Source organism: Hydra vulgaris, chromosome 13, assembly GCF_038396675.1.
Source record: "Hydra vulgaris chromosome 13, alternate assembly HydraT2T_AEP".
In the NCBI taxonomy this organism is placed as follows: Eukaryota; Metazoa; Cnidaria; class Hydrozoa; order Anthoathecata; family Hydridae; genus Hydra; species Hydra vulgaris.
The window spans coordinates 9648112-9670036 of NC_088932.1; the positions used below are offsets into that span (position 1 = coordinate 9648112).

Sequence of the window (21925 nt, forward strand, 5' to 3'; positions counted from 1 at the left end):
TTATCACCAAAATCTTTGATTAGCGTAGAAAAATCAAGATTTTCAGCAATATCATTTTTAATTGATAGGGTTCCTAAACTTGAAAGTCTATTCTGTGATATTGCTGACTGCAGATAGGTTTTTATTAGTTTCATTTTGAAAATGCTTCTTTTCCACTCGCTACAGTGACAGGTATTGTTAGCAAAATTCGCATTGCAACCCATGTGTTTAGATACAAATCTTGCATTTTATGCTGTTTTATAAAGTTTAAAAAATAATAGAAGTAATTTTATCCTTGACCATTTCAGAAAAAAAAAGTTTAATGCTCATTAGCTCATTGCAAAGGAGAATACCATTAATGTTCGATTTTAGATTTATGCTAAGTTTACTTTGAAGAGCTAAACATATTCTAAAATTTCTTCTTTTTTTTGTGCAAACTATTAACATTTTACAAAAAACCCTAAACCTCTGAACAATTCTCCAATTGTATAAATCTTTCACTCATTGAAATTAGAGATGTGCCTAAAAGAGAATTTGAAAAAGAGAAATTGATTTCTAATTTTATTTCAAAAGAAAAATGAATAAATCCCATATTGGGCTGGTTCGTCAAAATGGCATTTCACTCTTATTATTCTTTAGGGCGATTTAAAAACAGACTCCACTTGTAAAACCACATTTTCATTTCCATGTCTTTCTCTTGAAGAGCTTTACTAACAATATTAACTTGAAAAAGAACGTCATACCAGACAACTAAAGAGACAAGAAAGCTCAAACCTTTCAATTGCTTTGCTAAAGTTATAGCTTTATGTGCAGTTTCAGGATCATATCCTTTAATTTCTGACAATGCTATCAAAGCATCATATATATCACTAACTTGATAAGATGATAACAAACAGCTTTGACAGTACTTATTTTTGCTTCCCACCCCGTGTCACAGAGTTTCTTTAAATGCAAAATTTTAATGTGATCAATTAAAACTTTCCATTGGCTCACTGAATATGAGAATAGAGTGAACAATCTCTGGAGAACACTGAATAAAGTTATAGATTTTAATGAAGACAGTGGAGAGTCACTTATTGCCATATTTAAACAATGGCTGCCGCAGGGAACACATAATGCTAAAGGATTAAGATTTAAAATCTTTTTTTGTACCCCATTAATCTTTCCTTTCATATTTGATCCATTATCACACCCTGCACCTCTGCAGTTAGAGATTTCAAGTCCATGCTTAGTTAGCAACTCAATTAAAACTTCAGTAATCCCTAAGCCTGTAGAATCAGAAACAGAAAGGAATCCTAAAAAGTACTCTTTAATTTCCACTCTCATGTCTAATGACAAGTCAACAATTCAAATTATAAGAGAAAGTTGTTCTTTTCTAGAAATATCAGGTGTACAAACAGCAATTATTAAATAGTAAACAGATTTTAAGACTGTTTATTATTTCATCATTAACCTTTTGAGACATTAAATCTATTAACTCATTTTGAATATTTTTCCCACAGTAATGATCTGAAGTGCCACTATCAATTGCAAGTGCTAAATTTTTTTGCATCATAGGATCGAATTTGCAAGCATCTGTATTAGTACTAAGAATTTGCTGTTTTAAGGTATAAACAGTTTATCTGAACTCCCTTGAAAAGCCATATTGTTTTCAGCTAGGTAAAGAATGATATTCATCAACCGAAGAAGAATATTTTGCCATTACAAACTGTCTTTTTCTATAATATTAAGTTTTTCATTATCTAGAGTTTTTCCAGTTTTTAACCTTATTTCAGTTTCCACCCACTGTTGATAACATTTTATATGGGAGATGCTATTTTCATGAATTCCCAATGTTTCAGTTAAGTGTCTCGATTTATTGAACCCATCAGAGATTTCGGGTTTGACTTTGAATTATTATCAAAAAGTAGACAGCAAAAACTAATGCGTTTTTAGAATCTGATAAACCAACTTATCTATGTCAAAAGGTTTCTTCATTTGCAAGTTTTCTATTGTAATAAATACTAGAAAAGTGTCGACCATTTTTATCTTCATGGTATTTTTCATTTGTAATTTGAAAAGGACTAAGTTTAATTAAATGGTCGACAATGTTGCTAGAACAAAGAATTGGCCACTTTCCACAATCCAATAAATTAGGTGTTTCTTGTAAAAAATCTTCTGATAAATCATATGATTCTTTTAAAATAACTGGTTCATTATCTACTTTAATTTACAATGAAGTTATGCAATTATTTTTGAGTATTGTTGAAGGTTTCCAAATTTATTGGACATAGTCATAGAGATAGTTAAAGCATCAGGGTTGAAATCTTCACGACCTTCAAAAAAAAAAAAAATTGAACAAAGTTCTCAAGAAACATTGATAAAATTCTTAAAGAAGATTAAACAAAACTTACTGATTTTTAAAAATTGTTCAAACCTATTCAACTTAACATTTAATTAAAAAAAAATGAACTTTTGAACTTCTTTATAAAAAAAATTGTGAAACTTTTTAAAATGACTCCTAGGGGAAATAACACACAAATAATACTAAAAATTACAATAGATAATCATGCATTAATTATATTTTTAAGTAAATTTAGTAATTTTTTGTCGCTCAAATTTAAAATCACATTGTTTTTATATATATATATATATATATATATATATATATATATATATATATATATATATATATATATATATATATATATATATATATAAGAAAATTGTTAGATATGTATGTATGATATGTAACTAAAAAAAAATTTATCTTTTAAATCTAGCAAGCCCAAAAAAGTAAATTTGTAAAGCTGGGGTGTACAATAAAACCTATTGAAAGTTTGTGCTCTTCAAATTAATTATATCGATGAAAAGATTTTGACAAGTGTTTCTGGTGGTAAATGGGCGTTTGTTCCTGGAATTTAGTTGATTTCATTAGAATAATTTAACTTTTGTTCTAAATTAACATATTCAATGACAATTAATACAAGTAATATCTTTAGAAAATTTCAACAAACTGATTATTTAGATTACAATCTAAATCTAAATGAGCCTAGCCTAATTTGTAAATACTAACAACCTGTATTATGTGTAGTTTATTAAAAAAATTTTGTGAACTCTTTGTATTTAATTATTTTCTAATAATTTTGGGATTATTCTTAGGATAAATATTTTTCTACAATTCTGCAAACCCACAATTAAAAACAATATTACGATTGAATACCTGGGGCATTTAATCCTTAACTTGAAATTTAATAAATCAGCTTGAGAAAAAGTTATAAAATCATAAAACTGTAAATATGTAATATTTAAATAATAAATACAATTTATATTTTAAATGTTTCAAATATCATACACTTTTGTGATAAATATCATAAAAATATTTTTAAAAACATTGTAACATTGTCATATATAATAAATGTAAAAAAATTTTTCATATAAAATTTTTATAATCAGCACATACTTATTATATAATACAATATCAGGCCGCCATATACTTGAAGGATCTACATTTATTTCTGTAATGTTGTTATATTTTGTTGGATCCCACGTCAAGATTGGATTTCTCCATTTCTAAATAATGAATAGTAAAAACAAATGATAAAAATAAATAAAAACAAAAGATATAACAAGTAAAGTATATTTGGGCTTGTAAAGAAATTTTGTAAGAAAAAATTTAAACAAAAATAGGTTTTTATTTTCTGCAATACTCCACAAGGTTCACTAATCAAAAAAAAAAACATTAATGTGTTATAATGAGGCCATAAAAAGAAGACTGTTCCATCTGATCCTCATATATGCAGATTTCTTTAAGAATATTTATTAACAATTATGAACTTTTTTAATATAATAATATAGCTTTAATTTTTTTTTTCAGCAGGAGAGCCATAAATTTATGGAATAGTCTAGTATATGGTAGAAAATACATTTTTTCAGACTTATATGTTTGATCATGGTAGATTTACTTGTAATTGTTGTAATGTAAACAACAAAATATGTGTCAATGAGACAATAACATATGCCCAACTAAAAAAAGTTGATTGGCAAAAAAATTGCAAACATGATGGCCAACTAACCAGTGATGCTTGAGACTAACTGTAAAAACATATATTCAACTATATTTCAGAATATATCAGTTCAAATATATGTTAATTTTATGTGATCTGAATTAAAAAAATTATAAAACCTGTCTAATCCATGCACTGATAACAAGTATTTGAATTTTCTCATGCTAAAAAAAAGGCAAGAAATATAAATGAAAAAGAGGCAAATAAAAAATTATTTGATTTTATTCAGAACTTTTTTTTTTTAACTGTTTCAAGAGTCAAAACAATATCATCTTAACTTTTATTGCAAATAAAAGGAAATAAAATTTTAAAAAATATCTATGATCATTGAAAAATTAAATTTATGGGATAAAAGATGTATTATACCCCTTTTTTGTCTAAACTGCAGACAAATATATATATATATATATATATATATATATATATATATATATATATATATATATATATATATATATATATATATATATATATATATATAATATATATATATATATATATATTTATATATATATATATATATATATATATATATATATATATATATATATATATATATTATATATATATATATATATATATTTATATATATATGAAACTAACAAGCTAGAAATAGAGATTATTGAGCACAAGATAATTTTACAGAAAAGCTCCAAAAAAATATACTAGTATAAAAAATGAAAGCAATAAAATGTATAATTTGATTTAAAAAAAAAAATTTAAAACTCGCCACATCAATTATTTGTCGTAATGTTAACCCAAATGTTACATTAACTGATTCTGAATCAACCAAGACTGGACGTGCAGCAGGATTATATGTTTTAAACAAGTCATCTAAAAGTCTTTCTTCATCACGACTACTTTCTATAACTAAAATTTGCATTATTTTTCATTTATTTATAATAACCCTGATACTAAAGTAAATGTTTGAGTAATATGTTGGCACTAATTTATTTCTGTACTCCTTTTAATAATGTCATTAATAATAATGTCATTATTAATAATAATAATAATAATAACAATAATAAGAATAATAATAATAACAATAATAAGAATAATAATAATAACAATAATAAGAATAATAATAATAATAACAATAATAAGAATAATAATAATAACAATAATAAGAATAATAATAATAATAATAACAATAATAATGATTATTATTATTTATTTATTTTTTACATTGTTTTAGTCTTTAATTGTTAATTTATTTTGTTTCATCTTGGATAAATGATATTTGTCTAAGATGATTGGGACAAATTTATTGGATATCTTTTAATCTAAATGTCAGACCTTAGTTTGATATTTTCATTTATACTTACCATTTTCATAACTCTAAAAATAACTTTTTTTCTTAAAGATATAAGAAAAACTTACGTTTACAAAGCACAATACTTTCGCTTTTATCTCAAATTCCCGTCTTAAAGACGTCTTTAAAGGCGCTTAGAAGAAAAAAATATTAAAATACTAGTCGGACTGCAATGACATTTTGAGTTTGCTAACAATCCAAAAAATGGGCTGTATATTCTACTGCTAAACTTTACAATTTGTAAAGTTTTTGTAAATAAACCGTTTTTGTAAATAAATCGCTTAAGTATGCGTTTTTTTTCGTCATTTTTTATGCTAATCTATATTTTTTCGGCAATCAAGTTTAGCAGCCCGTTTTTTAAGATAGTTAGCAAAACTCAAAAAGCTTTTTAAGTTCAATCGCTATTTTAACATAATTAATGTATTTTTGTAAATGCAAATTGTAAAATAAATAAACATGGAAATCTAATCTTCTTGCCCTAGCTAATTTTTTATAATCACTTAATCTTGATGGGCTCTCATAAAATATTCAGTTCATTAAAGACAATAAAATTTTCAAGTTTTATTTTCCAGCTTCGGCACCTGTTTTGAAGGATCTACTGATAGTATGTAAACCACAGGTACCAATACTTACATTCGTGTCATCCATAAATACCTGAAGCATTTTTGTATCATTCAAACCAGTCATGCAGGATTTAAATATATCTAGAATATACAGCTATATTCTAAATACATGTATGTATGTATGTATGTATGTATGTATGTATGTATGTATGTATGTATGTATGTATGTATGTATGTATGTATGTATGTATGTATGTATGTATGTATGTATGTATGTATGTATGTATGTATGTATGTATGTATGTATGTATGTATGTATGTATGTATGTATGTATGTATGTATGTATGTATGTATGTATGTATGTATGATGTATGTATGTATGTATGTATGTATGTATGTATGTATGTATGTATGTATGTATGTATGTATGTATGTATGTATGTATGTATGTATGTATGTATGTATGTATGTATGTATGTATGTATATAAAAAAGATCCTTAAAAAATAGTGTGGGGGTAGGGAGACAATTGCCTTCCTTGCTCCTCCCCTTCCCTCTGTGAGGTCGGCTATGTGTGTGCATTTAATCTTTTTTTTTTTGTTCTTTATTACAATGTTTAAGATACAAATACAAATATACAAGAGAAAAATACAAGTGAAGATATCGTAAAAATAAATAAATAAAATGTTAATTAAGGAACGCGGATACTCAAAGAATACCATTAGGCTTTGTCACAGAGAACCGCTGATGAAGAACTTGAAGCTTAAAATTTATACAAAGTATAAAAATCGTTATACAAATAAATGAAATCGTTAAGATTAAAAAATCCTTTTACAACTAGAAAATATAAATAAACAAAAAATATACAAGTATTTGATTCAATAAATAAAAAGAAAGCGGACACTCGCAGAAGACCATTAAGTCTTCATCGAGAACCGCTCGTAAATTTAAAAATCTCATAAAAATCAAATGCATACATACATGATCAAGTCTATAAAACACAAGAAAAATTTAAGTGCAATCATATACATAATCAGTTACATCACTGCATAAAAAATAAAAAAGTAAATTGATCAATGAATAAAAATACAACAATATATCATTAATAGACAAAATGATTACCTTAAGCTTATTTTGAATCAGAGGTAACTCCATTCCAAAGTAAAATCAAAACGTTTAAAAACTATTTTATTCCAAAGAAAAGCTCCACCAAATGAAATGCTTGATTCTCCAAAATTAGTTTGAAAAAATGGTTGACGAATTAAATTATCATTTCTTAAGTTGTATTTATTTTTATCTTTTAAGGTATATAAATTGAAGAGCGTTTTTTCAAAAGGGACATGAGTCCATTTTTGTCGAAATTGAATTTTGGTTATTTTCGGATTCTATAGTATAAATGGCACGATTCTGACTATGTTAACATGGACAAAAAATTATACATCCACTTTATTTCCAATGTTTTTACTTTTTTAAATAGAGCACTTTTTTAAATAGAGCATTTTTTAAATAGAGTATGAATTTTAAATTGTTACAAAAAAATGAAATCCCGAATTGGGCCTTTACCGTGTAACAAGGGCCATGTGGTCAAAATATTAGGGTTCAAGGAATTTGTGTTATCGTTTTTATAAGTCTATCTAAATAAACTTAATTCGCAAAATACACGAAATATAATTTGTTACAAAAATTATTTCTCTATAAAAAATGTGGACTTAAGCCCTTTTTGAAAAACCTCTCACGTTTGAAACTAAGCATATTTAAAAAAAGAGAAATTTTAATTGTAAAATTTTTTTTTAAATCACAATAAACTACTGCTAACAAAAATAAAAAATATTATTTGTTGAAAGTTTTTTTTTCTTTTTTAATCATTTTTTTTTTTCAGGTTATTTAGGTGCTTAACCACTGCGCCACGGCTGCTTGTGAAAATTTAAATAGATAGTTTTTTTTAGTTTTCTCAAAGCATGTAAAATATGACTTATTTCCCTTTGAAAAAACGCTCTTCAAATATGGAAAGAAACTGCGCTGGAGTTAGTTTTACATTTGTACATAAAACAAAGAATATTAAAAACCTTTAGCTGATATATACAAGAATTTTCATTTCAAATAAGAGAGGCTTGGCATGAGTAAATCTATCTTTAAAATTAATAAGACAAGCAACATGCTTTTGTTGACGATAAAGAGGACTTAGTTTAGATTTATTAGCACTACACCAAGCAATACTTGCATAGTCAAATGACAATGGATAAAGGAGTAATATAATTAAGTTAAATTACGTTTATTTAAAACACTTCTAGCTTTATACAATATTCCTATACTTTTAGCAACTTTATTACACAAGAATGTGATATTTCCAATTAAGGTTTTCATTGATATAGATACCCAAAAAGTTTGTATTAATTACTCTTTTTATTAGAATTTTGTCAATAAAAAGTAAAGGTAAATCGCATGGCAGAAGTTTTTTTTTGGAAGCTGGATGAAAAGCGGATACCTTTTCATCCAGCTTCCAAAAAAAAACTTCTTAGTTTCTTTCTAGTTAGTTTTTCAACATTAAGTGAAAGCTTGTTTATTTTAAACCATTCAGAAATTTTTGTTAATTTAATATTCATATTTCGAAATAATGATGTAATATTGTTATCAGATAATTAGAAGTTAGTGTCATCTGCAAACATGACAGCGATCAAGTACAAAGTTTTATGTAAATCATAAATGAGAAAGAGAAGGGCAAAGTAATAGTAAAAGAAAGAAAAAGCCCAAATATATTTCCCCTGGGGAAAACCACAGATTATATTTAATAGATTGGATGGTTCAGTTAAATTACTATAAACAAACTGTTTACGGTTGCTTAAATAGCTTTTAAGTAAAAGTAAAACATTTCCTTTGATTCCATAATATTCAAGTTTTATTAGGAGAATTTTTTGATCAATTGTATCAAAAGCTTTTGATAAATCTATGAAAATTCCCGATGTGAATTGAGAATTTTCAAAAGATTCAGAAATATTGCGAATAATTTGGATTAATGCATGTTCTGTTGAGTTATTTTTTATGAGTCCGTATTGATTAAGGTGGTACACCGGGGAAAAAATGAAACTGTGAAATATTATATAAAATGTATCTTTTTGATGAAAACTTGTTTTAATAAAGTGTTACAATTGTTTTTATTTAAAAAGATAAACTTTAAAACTTATTAAAAATGCATAATGGCGGAAAAAAGAACAACAAAAGCTGTATTTCAAAACATAATATCTTTATCTAGTGAAAAGATTATGGATTAAAAATCGATACAGTTATAAAACAACTTATTATATACCGTTTAACCCATGCATTTTTAAATTTTTTGAAAATTACTCTTTTTATCACGAATTTACTAAAAAAATTGAAAATTTTTGACTTCCTCTTTAGATTTATAGCAATAACTTTTTATCTAACCAAATCCAAGAAAAACCCATGGATCAACCGGAGCATCAATATTAAATAAACATTTTCTGAAAATTTCAGCTCATAAACATAAACTATACTTAAGTTATCATGTTTTGAATTTTAAAAAACCCTAAAAAAACATTTATGCAAAAAAAACAAGAAATAAAAAAGAATAGATCATTTTGAAGTGTTAAAACTACTAAAAACCACCAGCTACATAAAATTCGTTTTTCTTATCCTGTTCAGCATCACGGGAAACCATTTTATTTGATTTTAAAGATTTTCTCCTACTTTTTCCTTTATTATTCGATTTTAAATTCATTCGTTTAACACGAGCAATATTTGCTAAAATTGATATTTTACAAGTTACTGAACCGATTAAACCATAATACTTTAGTACATTTAAGACACCATTTGCACCATCATTGTAATGGATTACTGCTGAATGAACACCCATTTCAAGAACATTTTTCCCTACAAAGTTGTTTTTGGGTACACGAGACCATATCAAAGAGTTTAATGCTTCATTACCATTCTGAGTTTCACCATGCAGGCATTTTTTGAGTAACTCATCAGCTTGTAGGTCTTAGATAATAGGAAGAATTAAAGTCTTTATCCATGGTGGAATTGACATAGATGAAGTTATATTTTTCTTGCTACTATTCCAGTACTTACACCATGTTTTAGTTGTTGTTCTAGGGCAAAATTGGTGTCGATAATCACTAACAGGAAAGCTAGTAAAATGAAAGAGTATAGCATCAACTGCTTTTTTCATTTGGTATAAATCTCCTTTATTGGCTCTAATAGCCATACCATAAAAATTTTGCATTGAATTTTTTCTGTCAACTTTCCTTTACCAGAAATAGGTTTTTTTTTCCTTTGTATTTTTTGTTCCTTTGTATTTTTTAACCAAATTACGTAATCGTGTACCCAACCTTTTTTGGACGTGACCAACACATTCCAGTTTTTCTGGTACCACTTTAAACTCATGATTAGGATCAGCAGATAAAACATCGTTAAAAGATGATGTATCTCCATCACCGAGATATTCTGTATAAATCAAATTATTCTTTTGAACAGATCGCTTGAAAATATTCACTGCACCAATAGATTCCATTGCTCCAGAAGATTTATGATGATTAATGGAACAATCATGTCCTACTTTCCAAGAATCAAACTTTGGTGAATGTTTTCTCTTTTCCCACATTTCACACCCTTTGAGGTGTTTTGAGAGAACTTTTACATCAATACTCTTACCACCAGATAATGCAGTAACTACTCCATTCAATGACATGTGCCCACGTTTTTGCCAAGAACCATCAATCGAAACACGTATTTTTGATGGTTCATTGGTATCATCACCATTTTGAAGCTCAGTAGCAGCTTTTTTCATACTATTATTTGCAACTTCTTTGTAAGCTGTCATAACATCTTGGCTAACTATTTGAAACCCATTCAGTGTCAAACAATTTAAGTTCATGCATCGTGAAAACGATTTTATAGAACTAAATCAACAACCAATTTCTCGAAAACCAATAACTGCACGCATATTTATTTCAAAAGTTTATTTTTTTACTTTTTTCTGGTTTATTTTTTGATAAAACTCTTAGTGAAGTGTAAATACATGTAGACCAGCCACAAGCTGAGCAGTTCATATTGAGTAAATGAGAAAAACCCATTCTGTGACTTAATTTATCTTCAATTAAAAGAGGAGAATAACAGCACTGACAAACTGTTTTTAAAATCAAACTTTTTAATATGGTAAAATTAATCAAAACGAAATAGTTATCAATTTGTTTATCATCAAAACTTTCAATACTATTTCAATACTCAGTAACTAGTTTCTTAGCACTGAGACTAGTTGGAACAACTGATGAAGATGGATATATTAAAGGCTGAACAGTAGAATAATTTTTATTAGGATGACATCCATTCCATTTTCTTTTAACTTTTCTAGATAAATTATTTTTACTTGACATCTTAACAAAAAAAAATCAAGTAAGCATCAAGAATGTTTGCGCTCTGTTTAATAAGGTTTGTGACTTCTATCAATGCAGTTTAGACCGGGAAAACAAGAGCAAGTTTAAACCGGGAAAACAATGCTTTCATCTCAAAATTTCAGACAAAACAGAAATTGGGCGATGATTAGAAATATTGGTTGCATTACTAGCTTTGAAAGTTGGAGTCGCTTTTGGAGCTATTTTTGGAAAATCAGGAAAAACGCCCTATTGAACTATGTAAAACTTTAAATAGTACATCTTTTAGGGGTTCATAAGACTCAATGACAACATTACCATTTATATTATCATGGCCAGCTGATTTATTACACTTAAGGAACTTAAAAGATTGCTCAAAATCTTTGCAAGATAATTCATAAAATGTTAACACCGAAGTAATCGAAAAATCTCATCTATTTTATTAGTCACAAGAGGAATTTTATTAGCTAGATTAGGACCAATCATGTATGAAAGTGTTTGTCCATGGGTATATGCAGTGGCGGACTGGCCCCAGGAAGCACCGAGAGAATTCCCGGTAGGCCGGTATGAATTTAGGCCGCTGGACCGGCCTAAATCAGATTGGTCACAAAATTTCAAAATAAGTGAACGCAAGAAAAGAAAGGGAGGAGCTGAAAAATTACGTGATAAAAAACAAAAATAAAATCAGAAGCTAATTAATGTCTCAAAATAAGTGACTTCATTTCTAAAAGAGATATTAGTACAAGCATAGCTTATGAAAATATAGTAAACGCTAAACTGGCTCTAGTCAACTCGAACATTAATCACATACCAACACCAACAGAAACAGTGCATGATGATACTATGGTAGTTGATGAAGTATAAAGTACTACATAGGTAGAAGTTGATTGTTTGTCAACATATATGCAAAATGAGACTCACACTCAGAGCCAAATCGATCCAAACACTAACTGCATAGAAAGTGAACAAATTGTTAATATTATTGTTGATCAAGCAGAACAACATATAAACTAGTTTTCTCATCCACCATCAACTCTTCTTAACGGTACAAACCGTAAATGGTTATCTTATTCTGAGGACGATAATGCATTATATTGTTTAATATGCTTAGCATTTCTCCGATTGAAGTACTAAACTCTTTTATAAAAGGAACAACAAACACATTCATCAAAGAGTAGAAGAATATGAAAAATCAAAATGCCATAACAAATCAACAGAAGCATATTTCCAATATTTTTCAAAATCTGAAGTTCAAAACTTACTGTTTTCCACATAATTATCAGCACAACGAGAACAAGTTCAAAAGCGACGTCAGGTATTGTTTCGAGTAATGGTCTGAGTTACAGAGGACAGGAATTTGAAGCGGCATACACATTGTTAGATAAATAACTTGATCATGGCAACTTTTTAAAAATGGTGTTGCTTGTAAGTAAATTCGACGTCTACCAAAATGAGCATATACATACTTGCATTGAGAAAAGTGCAAAACGAAAAGAAACAGGAAGTACTGGAAGATGTTCCATGGTAACTTTCCTCTCCAAGAGCACAATCACAAAACTAGTTCAAATTATGTGTTGCTTGATACAGAAAACCATTGTCAAAGAAGTTAACGCAGCTGGTATGTTTTTGCTGCAAATTGATACAACACAAGATATAACGAATAAGAATCAATGCTCAATTATCGTTAGATATGTAACCGACCGAATTTACGAAAGGTTATTGACAATGGTTGCATGCGAATCTTTTACTGGGAAATATTTATCGAGTATAATGTCTCAAATTCTGCGTACATTGAACATTGGTATATTAAAGTGCGTCCGTAATGCAACAGACATAGCTGCCAACATGAATGGAGAATACAAAGGATTCGCAGCATGGATGGTCAAAGAAAATTCCAACTAAATACATGTTTGGTTTTATGCTCATGTTTTTGATCTGGTTATGTCAGATGTTTGTGGTATCGTGCTTTCTAGTATTTCAATATTTAATTTATTGAATGACGTAACAGTTTTAATTCGTGAACCATATCAGAGAATTGAAATTTTTTTGGCGGAAAATTAAAATGACGAATTCCATCGCAGAATTTCAACTATTGGTGAAACACGTTTGTGGTCAAAGGATGCTCCACTTACAAAAATATTTGGCGAATTTGCAAATTCAGATTCTGGTTTAAACGTTAAACTTGAAGTTACATTGTTTCACATTGAAAACAATTTAAGTTTTATACCTAATGTTCGTGTAAAGGTGAAAGGTTTCAAAGATGGACTCCTGAAATATGAAACGATTTTAACTGTACAGATACATTTACGTATTTTACAGTTAACAACACCACTGCACTATGGTTTCTGAGACCCAATTTTTTGGCAGAAACCCATTTTTTTTTAATTCTAAAAAAGATTTTTTATGTGGTACCTTAAAGTAAACCCATCAAAGTGATAATAAACGTGGTCTATTGTTAAATTATTTGCCTAGTTTGTTTTTAATATGCCCTCAAGTTGATGATATTTTTAATCTCAGCTTAGTTTGCAGTGAGTTAGCGTAAAGTGAGCTGTTAATTTAATAATACATAACTTTTAAAATAATGAACACTTTTGATTGCTGTAAAAAAAAAATATTTTTATGCAGATATATACTTTTTAAAACTACTTAATTAAATTAAAATACTGCATTATTATACTGATTATATAAAAGAAATAAGCTCGTGTATAGAATTTGTTCTTCCTTGACATTTTTCAAAATTTTGATTTAAAAAATCTCAAGGAATATATTCCAATTTTCAAAACTTGCCCCTAGTTGCCCCAATTAAAAATATATCTGTTTTTTTGCAGGGATGTTCCGTTTCAAATACGATTTATTTAATGTATGGCTGGAAAAGAAAGATATAAACGAGAAAAAGTTAAATTTTTTTGAGCACGTCATTCATATAGTTGGAAATGATGAAACAGTAGTTATTAGCAATAATATTCAAAAGAAAATATGTCGTTTGTGTAATTCTTTTAAACGAAAATGGTCAGATTGTCAAAGAACAATATGCCGATTTAAAAGTAAAAATTCAGATTGGTTGAAAAGAGCAATTACATTTACTGATGATGCAATTCCATCAACATCTTCAGGTTATCAATTCCATCAACATCTTCTGGACGACCAAGGTTATCTTATACCAAAAAATTGGATCGGGTCAAGAGATTGGAAGCATCAGAGTTATGCCGGGATAATTTGCACGAAACATCACTTATATTACAAGCAGCAGGTATGGCTGCACGTTAGCAAAAGAAACATGATTTAGCATTGGTTCTAAAACAATTGGACACAAGTCATCTCGGCCGACTAAAATTAAAAAAGTTATATTTCCACCAAAAAGAGAAACAGTACGTTATACAGCCGAAGAAGCATTAGAATTAATTTTGGATTCTAATTTAAAAAAACAACAGTATCAAAACATTAGACAAGGAGCTGTTATCAAAAATTGTAAAATGTATCCAGATTACAAAGAGATTTGGAAATGTAAATCACCATGTAGACTAAATGGTATATCAATTTCCAATATCATTGCACAAATACCATTAAAGAATTTGTTAGAGCATACAGTGAAACGTATTGTACAATTACAAGAAGAAGTGATTTTTCAGCACATGGAATCCATTAATACTAAAGAAGTTATTGCCGAGATGATATTTAGTTATGGTTTTGATGACAGTTCCGGTCATTCTGCCTATAAACAAAAATTTGATACAGCTGGTTGTCATTCTGATTCAAATTAATTTGTGACAACTGTTGTACCACTCAGTTTGAACTCAGAAGATAATAACATCTTATGGAACAATCGCACTCCTCAATCTGTGCGGTTTTCTAGACCGTTAAAAGTCGAATACATAAAGGAATCCACAGAACACATTTTAAAAGAAAATCAAGATATTGACAGGTAAATAAATAAGTTAGAACCAATAACAATTTATTTCTCTAGTAATAAAAATATTCAAACCAGCTTTAATTTATTTATGACGTTAATTGATGGCAAAATTTTAAATATATTCACTGGAACAAAATCAAACCAAGCTTGTCCAATATGTGGAGCTACTCCAAATGATTTTGTTAAAGTGCAGGAAGTCAAAACCACAGAATCAGTTAAGCCTAAACCTAATACTTTACAGTATGACATTAGTCCATAACGTGCTTGGATACGATTTTTTGAATGCATCGTCCACATATCATACAGATATGATTTGTGTAAACGGCAAATTCGTGGTATTAGTAAAAAGAAAGTTCTTTTCTGCAAAAAAAAAAAACTACAATAACGGCTCTTTAAAAATTTACACCTTCACGTGGATAAACCAAAAGTAGGAGGTTTTGGAAGTACCAACGACGGTAATACTGCACGTCGAGCATTTGAAAATGTTAAATAAATAACGTGTGGTCGTTGATGAAAAAAAAAATATTTGAGACTTTTGATAAAGATTGACAACTTTTGTGGTAATACACTGAACTAAAGATGTATAAAAATCTATTGCGTGTTGTAAAAATTGTCATAATTTTATTGCACTGACAACCTTGATCAAAAATTCTGCTGCTGAATTCTTGTTCAATAAAATCCACTTATGCCATCTCTTTACGTTCTATACAAAACTATTTCTCATTTTATGGGGTCATGACAAATGAAATTAAAATAACTGAAGATTTTATTATTTCAACTTTTTGTGCTGTCTGATAAAATTGGATTCCGGGCTGAAAAAAGGATAAGTTTAAGGAGATTTGGTTGCAAAACCAAATCTCCTTAAAATTAATAAAATTCTTTTTTAAATCTCCTTAAAATCCCTTTTTTTAGCATCAATTTTAATAGTGGAAACTCTATCATTAAGAGGCCAATTTTTTATGGTTTACCTATAAAATCTTGAAATCTTGTTATGGTTAAGAATCGTGTTTGCACTATAAATATTTTATTCTTATTATATTAAAATGGTTAAATAATAGTTAGATTTTCTTTGAGTACTTGCATTACTTTGTGCTGGATTTTTCGCTAACCGATTCCCTGCTTCAGTTTATTCCAAAAACACAGAATACTGAAATAGGTTTTTAGATAACTATATATCAACATGCTATTAAAAATAAATATACATGTTGCTAAGATTGCCTAAAGTTCTCCATTTAAAACAAAGTTAAAGATTTGTAGTTTTGTATTTATTATAATTGAAAATAAATTTTTTATTTTTTTACCAATCTAACTTGCTATATATATCTCCAATGTCTTCAAAAAGCTGACACTAGTATTTATACAGGCAGCTAAGCATATCATATTATGGCTTGCATAGTATTTCTTAAGGGTTATCAAATGTATGATAAATATATAGTTTGCGATACAGTTTGCGATTTTTCTATTAAGTATGGGTTTGTTATCATCTTTCACAGCAGCATTGCTTAGTTGATTTGGTGAGTTGAGGGTTCGCTATGAATTAAATGTGATAAATAACTTATATAACAATCATAAGCATTATTTCATTCAAGAAAATAACTCAACATTGCAGCTGAAGTTGTTTTGTCAAGTATTGCCAATGTAAGGTTGGCAACTTGTTTGTTGTTTTCGAAACAAGTGACTTGATGATTTTTTTTTTTTTTTGCTTTTTCTTTTCTGTTTAGTAATTGATTTTTAAATAAACTTTATGAAATAATGTAATCATAACTTCAACTTAGTCTTAGGAAAAATCAAATAAAAAAGAAGAAAAAAACATTGCATTTAATTGAACATTTTTTTATAAAATGGAGTATATCAAATTATAAGTATGTTTTGAAAACTCCTTTTCTCAACTGGATGGTAAATAAATATTTTTTATCTCGAGTTTATGCTTTATGAAAGTATGAAAATGCATTAACATTGGTAGAATGGTTATCGATAATAACAGCTCTTGTTTTAAATTCAGGTTGTTACATTTTCCATTTATCCGTAGCTTTATTAATTATTGCAATGTAACGTGTGCAAGTAATCATTAAATTTATAGCAAACAAAAACAAACGTGTCGGTTAATTTTTAATGCTGGTAGGTATGCATACGCCAAACTTTTACTAAAATTAATTCTTTAAACTTTTTTTTTTCAATATTTTGTTTTAATTTAAACTTCATAATACACACCCTGTAAATATCCATGGCTAACATCACCCGAAAGGACCGAACAAATCCTTTTAGAAGGGCATTATATAGACCTAGTGTGAACATTTAGAGCTGTTTTTGAAATCTTTTAACTACGTCCGAGCCATTTTTTTCATTTTTAAGTTATATAGTGAAAATAACCAAAATCCAAGATTTTACAAAAAAATAAACAGCTCAAAATCATAAATTACAGTGATTTTTCTAAAGTTGTAGGTATATAGAGATCATAATAAAATAATTTTAAGTCATTTCAAACATCCCAGAAGGTCAAATAATTATTGGAAATTAAAAAAAATGAATTTCATTTGAATTTAGTTACTTTGTAATGACTAAGCATCAGCAATGATTTTATGTACATGTACGCATGCACACACGCACGCACGCACGCATGCATGCACTAACTTTTCAAATTAAAAAGGGGTAAATCCTTCCCTGTCATCCCCCTTCCATTGGCATGAAGTACACAATAAGATTATGTACACAAAAAAATTGTGTATACATAAAGATTATCATGAAATTTATGAAATAAAAAACATTCATAATTATTTTTCCTTGTTGAATGAAGATCATTTTTTAAAATGAAGACATAAAGCATCAAAAATGCCAAATAAAGCAAAAACACATGAAGAATGCAGAAAGTCTGTTTGTTTTCTTTGCATGAGGAAAGGAGACCGAGAGTTAAATGACTTTATCATTGGAAGAATTCACAAATTGTTGAAAACAGACATTGACTTTGCAGATGAAAGAGTCCCACAGGCTATTTGCAATGCTTGCCGAACTCTCTTGCAAAAAAGAGATGCTGGGGACATGAGTGTTTCACTTCCTGCAATCTACAACTTCTCTGCAATCATTGTCAAGCCTTTGACACGAACATCTGGTCCATGTGACTGCCTCATTTGCCAAATAACAAAACTCAAGCTCAACCAGAAACATCCCTTGGCACCAAAAGAACAGAACAGAAACCTTGACCAAGGTGAATCTTCTAAGCCTGGCCCTTCACCAAAGTCCCGCTTACAGTCATCAGAGAAAAGATGCGCACAATGTTTGTCCATTCTTGCAAGAGGTTTCAGACATTCATGCACAATCGGAACAAGACACCAAAACTTGCAAGCATTGGTCCAGTCAGATCCTGTTGGTGCTGAGCAAATTGCATCTGCCATCATCAGCTCAAAGGATGCATCTCCTGGAGGAACTGTCCGGCTGAGTCAAGCAAGAGGAGGGCAGTTATTTCCATTAACACCAGGTAATAATAAACTTCTGTGGGAATCACTTTTACTCATAACTATTGTTGTTGTAATCATTCACAAGTAACAAAAAGTTGTTAAATTTATTTCATTTGCTTTTTAGGCCCAGCATCTGCACACAAATCAACCAGTTCAACACTTACAATGCAAAGCTTGTTAAATGTTCAGTTGAACACAGGACTATCCAACACGGGAATGCGACAACTTGCCTCAACACTTAGCAAAGCAACAGAAACTCGACTAGTTGAGCCATTTTTCCAGCAAAAGTTTGCTGCTGTAGGAAAATCGTTGAATGATTTCTTTTAACTATCAGTTGTCAACATTTCAGAAGAAAAAGGAAAAGCTGAAGAGAAGAGAACAATCATTCACTGCAAAAATCTTGAGGACTTAACCAACAAGGTGTTGTTGTCAAGGGAATACGGCTCCAATCATTTTGTCAAGCTTGGCATTGATGGAGGAGGATCATTCTTGAAAATGAGCTTAGCAGTTATCAAGGTAACTGATGAAGATGATGAAACAAGAAGTCCTCAACAAAAAAGTCTTCGCTTGCTGACAAGCTCATCTGCCCGAGACACAGGTGTCAAACGGCAGCTCATAGTTGCCATCGCTGAAAATGTTTCTGAAACATATGAGAACGTCAAATTGATGATGAACATCATTCAATTAAGATGGCCAACATCATTTGCGGAATTCAATCCCATTCAAGCAAACACCCTTGTTGCTGGTGCAACATTGATTCTGACAATCTCTCAGAATGTGGAACATCCAGAAGTTTCGGATCAATCAAGGAGAGATTTGAAGCCTATGTTGCAGCTGGATCGGATACAAAATCAGCAAAAGATTTTGACAATGTAATCCATCCACCACTGATTAAAATGGATGACTCAACACTCATTTTGGATGTGATTTCATCAATGGAACTCCATCTTCTTCTTGGAATTGTCAATCATCTTTTCAAGAATCTTTCTGAGTTATGGCCTGGTGCCAAAAAATGGCCAACTTTGCTGCACATTTAGCTCCAGCCATACCATGGCGGACACTTTGCTGGCAATGAATGTCATAAGCTTTTGCAAAACCTTGACATTCTCCAAAGAATGGCAGAAAAATCTTGTGCCTATCAAGCATTTGGTTTCATTGAAACTCTAAGACATTTCAAAGAAGTTGTCACTTCATGCTTTGGAACAACTCTGCAGGAAAATTATAAAGAAACAATTCAGAAGTTTAAAACTTCTTTCCTATTCTTGCCAATATCGGTGACACCTAAGGTCCATGCTGTTTTCTACCATGTTTCTGAATTTGTAGAAAAACATCAAACCTCCCTCGGAATCTTCAGCGAACAAGCAACCGAAGCAATGCATTCAAGGTTCAAGGTTCACTGGGAGCGGTACAAGCGCATCCCAACTCATCCAGAATATGGAAAACAACTCTTCAATTGTGTTGTTGACTATAACAGCAAGCATCTGTAACAAACAACACCTACAAACTCAACTTTTTCAGAAATATATGTTTTGGACTACAAAAATTTAGAAATTGTAAATTTTAGAATTTTTTGAGAGATTTAAAAACTGTTTTTGGATTATGCATTTTGTGAAGAAAGCTTTTAATTCTAGTCTCAAATTTGCAATATGTAAGAATCTGTTTATTTTTTATCATAAATATTGTCCAGACCAAGCAAGTTGTGAAAATATACTTTATGGAATTTTACACTTTGTGGTTATTTTACCATAGAACGTTAAAATGAGAAAAATGGCTCTGACAAACTTTTGGATGTTTGAAATGACTTAAAATTATTTTATTATGATCTCTATATACCTACAACTTAAAAAAATCACTGTAATTTATGATTTTGAGCTGTTTATTTTTTTGTAAAATCTTGGATTTTGGTTATTTTCACTATATAACTTAAAAATGAAAAAAATGGCTCGGACGTAGTTAAAAGATTTCAAAAACAGCTCTAAATGTTCACACTAGGTCTATATAATGCCCTTCTAAAAGGATTTGTTCGGTCCTTTCGGGTGATGTTAGCCATGGATATTTACAGGGTGTGAATAATTTGCTTCCAACATACTTTTAGCCACATTTCTCTTTAAATAAAAATTTGTCCAGGCGCGCGTCTTTTAAACTCGAACAGTGAAACAACATTTATTCATAGCCGCTGTGATGGGGAGGTCACTGGGTACTTTGTACCCGGGCGTAGGAGTAGAAGGGGCGTGCAATGGCCGAAATTTTTTTAATTTTATTAAAATAGATTGATAAGCATTAACGATTTTGTTCTTTAAGCTTATTAAATCAAAAGTAAAGTAACTTGGTTTTCCAATAAGCCTGCTTTTTACTAGATGTCAGTTGTTCATATGTCAGTAATACATCATTAAAACACCTTATGAAGTACATTTGATTGCCTCCTGTCAACCAAGTTATGGTTTTCAATCAGACTATGGTTCAAAAGAAGACAAAAAAGAGAAAGACATTTTACAAAAAAGTCATGAATTAAGTTCGTTTCTACAAAAATGAAAAGAAGTAGCTTGATGTTAACGTATTCAATATCGCTCTCATTACTCTAATTCAACAAATAAGAGACAGGAGTTAAACTGCAGCAATTCAACTAACAGGTTTTCGTTCCTACGGCTCTTAGAACCTGATAGAAGGTTGAGTGAAGAAGTTGAATTACCTAGACTGGAGGAGAAATGCAAAACTTTAGCGTAAATCTATGTGAACGATGTGGATGAAAATAAACTTATTAGAGAGGTTCGTCGTCTAAATACTGTGAAGCGCACCAACTTTTTCGAGGCAAAAAAACTTCAGTTAAGCTATTGAATAAGATCTACCAGAAAGGTCTCCATTCTCTATTCGAATCAATATGCTATTTACTACTCATTTTTAACACAATTTCTGTTTCCGCCACTGAAGAAGAGCGGTCGTTTGGTAAACTTTTCAAATCAAGACAGCGTTTAGGTCTACAGTGACTCAAGACCGGCTTACCAATCTGCTAGTGACTAAAATCTCGCAAAACCTCTGTGCTTCAACAAATTTGTTACAAATTTTGCTATCAATAAAGTTCGGATAGTCAATTTCTCATCAAAAAGATCGTAGAATAGCTGTTACGCTTTAAGCTTACAGTAACTAGCAATATAATAAAGTTAGTTTATTTTTCTTAAGTTTTTTTAAAAATAATTGTAGCCTCCAAATAAAATAGATTCCTTTGGCCTTGGGAGGCGAATTCAGTATAAAAAGCTCAGTTCTTTAGGCGTATGG

At 29.5% G+C, this 21925-nt stretch overlaps 2 protein-coding genes across 5 annotated transcripts in view; one reads left to right on the forward strand and one right to left on the reverse strand.

Annotated features, from left to right (window-relative positions):
• The window catches only part of LOC100215454 (neuronal acetylcholine receptor subunit alpha-2), a 72252-nt gene that overhangs the window by 23186 nt on the left and 27141 nt on the right, over window positions 1–21925 (reverse strand). For all 4 annotated transcript variants that reach the window (XM_065816911.1, XM_065816908.1, XM_065816910.1 and 1 more), the window contains exons 3-5: window positions 4756–4895; window positions 4145–4189; window positions 3422–3531 (exon numbers count right to left, since the gene is read on the reverse strand). In XM_065816911.1, the coding sequence (XP_065672983.1) occupies window positions 3422–3531; window positions 4145–4189; window positions 4756–4895 (295 nt within the window). The remainder of the gene's footprint in view (window positions 1–3421; window positions 3532–4144; window positions 4190–4755; window positions 4896–21925) is intronic.
• LOC136090361 (uncharacterized) lies at window positions 17949–18979 on the forward strand. The gene is made up of 2 exons (XM_065816952.1): window positions 17949–18672; window positions 18777–18979. Exons 1-2 carry the CDS (start codon window positions 18030–18032, stop codon window positions 18977–18979), a joined length of 846 nt encoding a protein of 281 aa, XP_065673024.1. The 5' UTR covers window positions 17949–18029.

What these genes read in the sequence shown, in the direction of transcription:
- LOC136090361 (XM_065816952.1), top strand. Translation starts at nt 18,030, where the DNA reads ATGCCAAATAAAGCAAAAACACATGAAGAATGCAGAAAGTCTGTTTGT. An exon ending in GTTATTTCCATTAACACCAG is followed by an intron (nt 18,673 to 18,776) that starts GTAATAATAAAC and finishes TTTGCTTTTTAG; the next exon opens with GCCCAGCATCTGCACACAAA.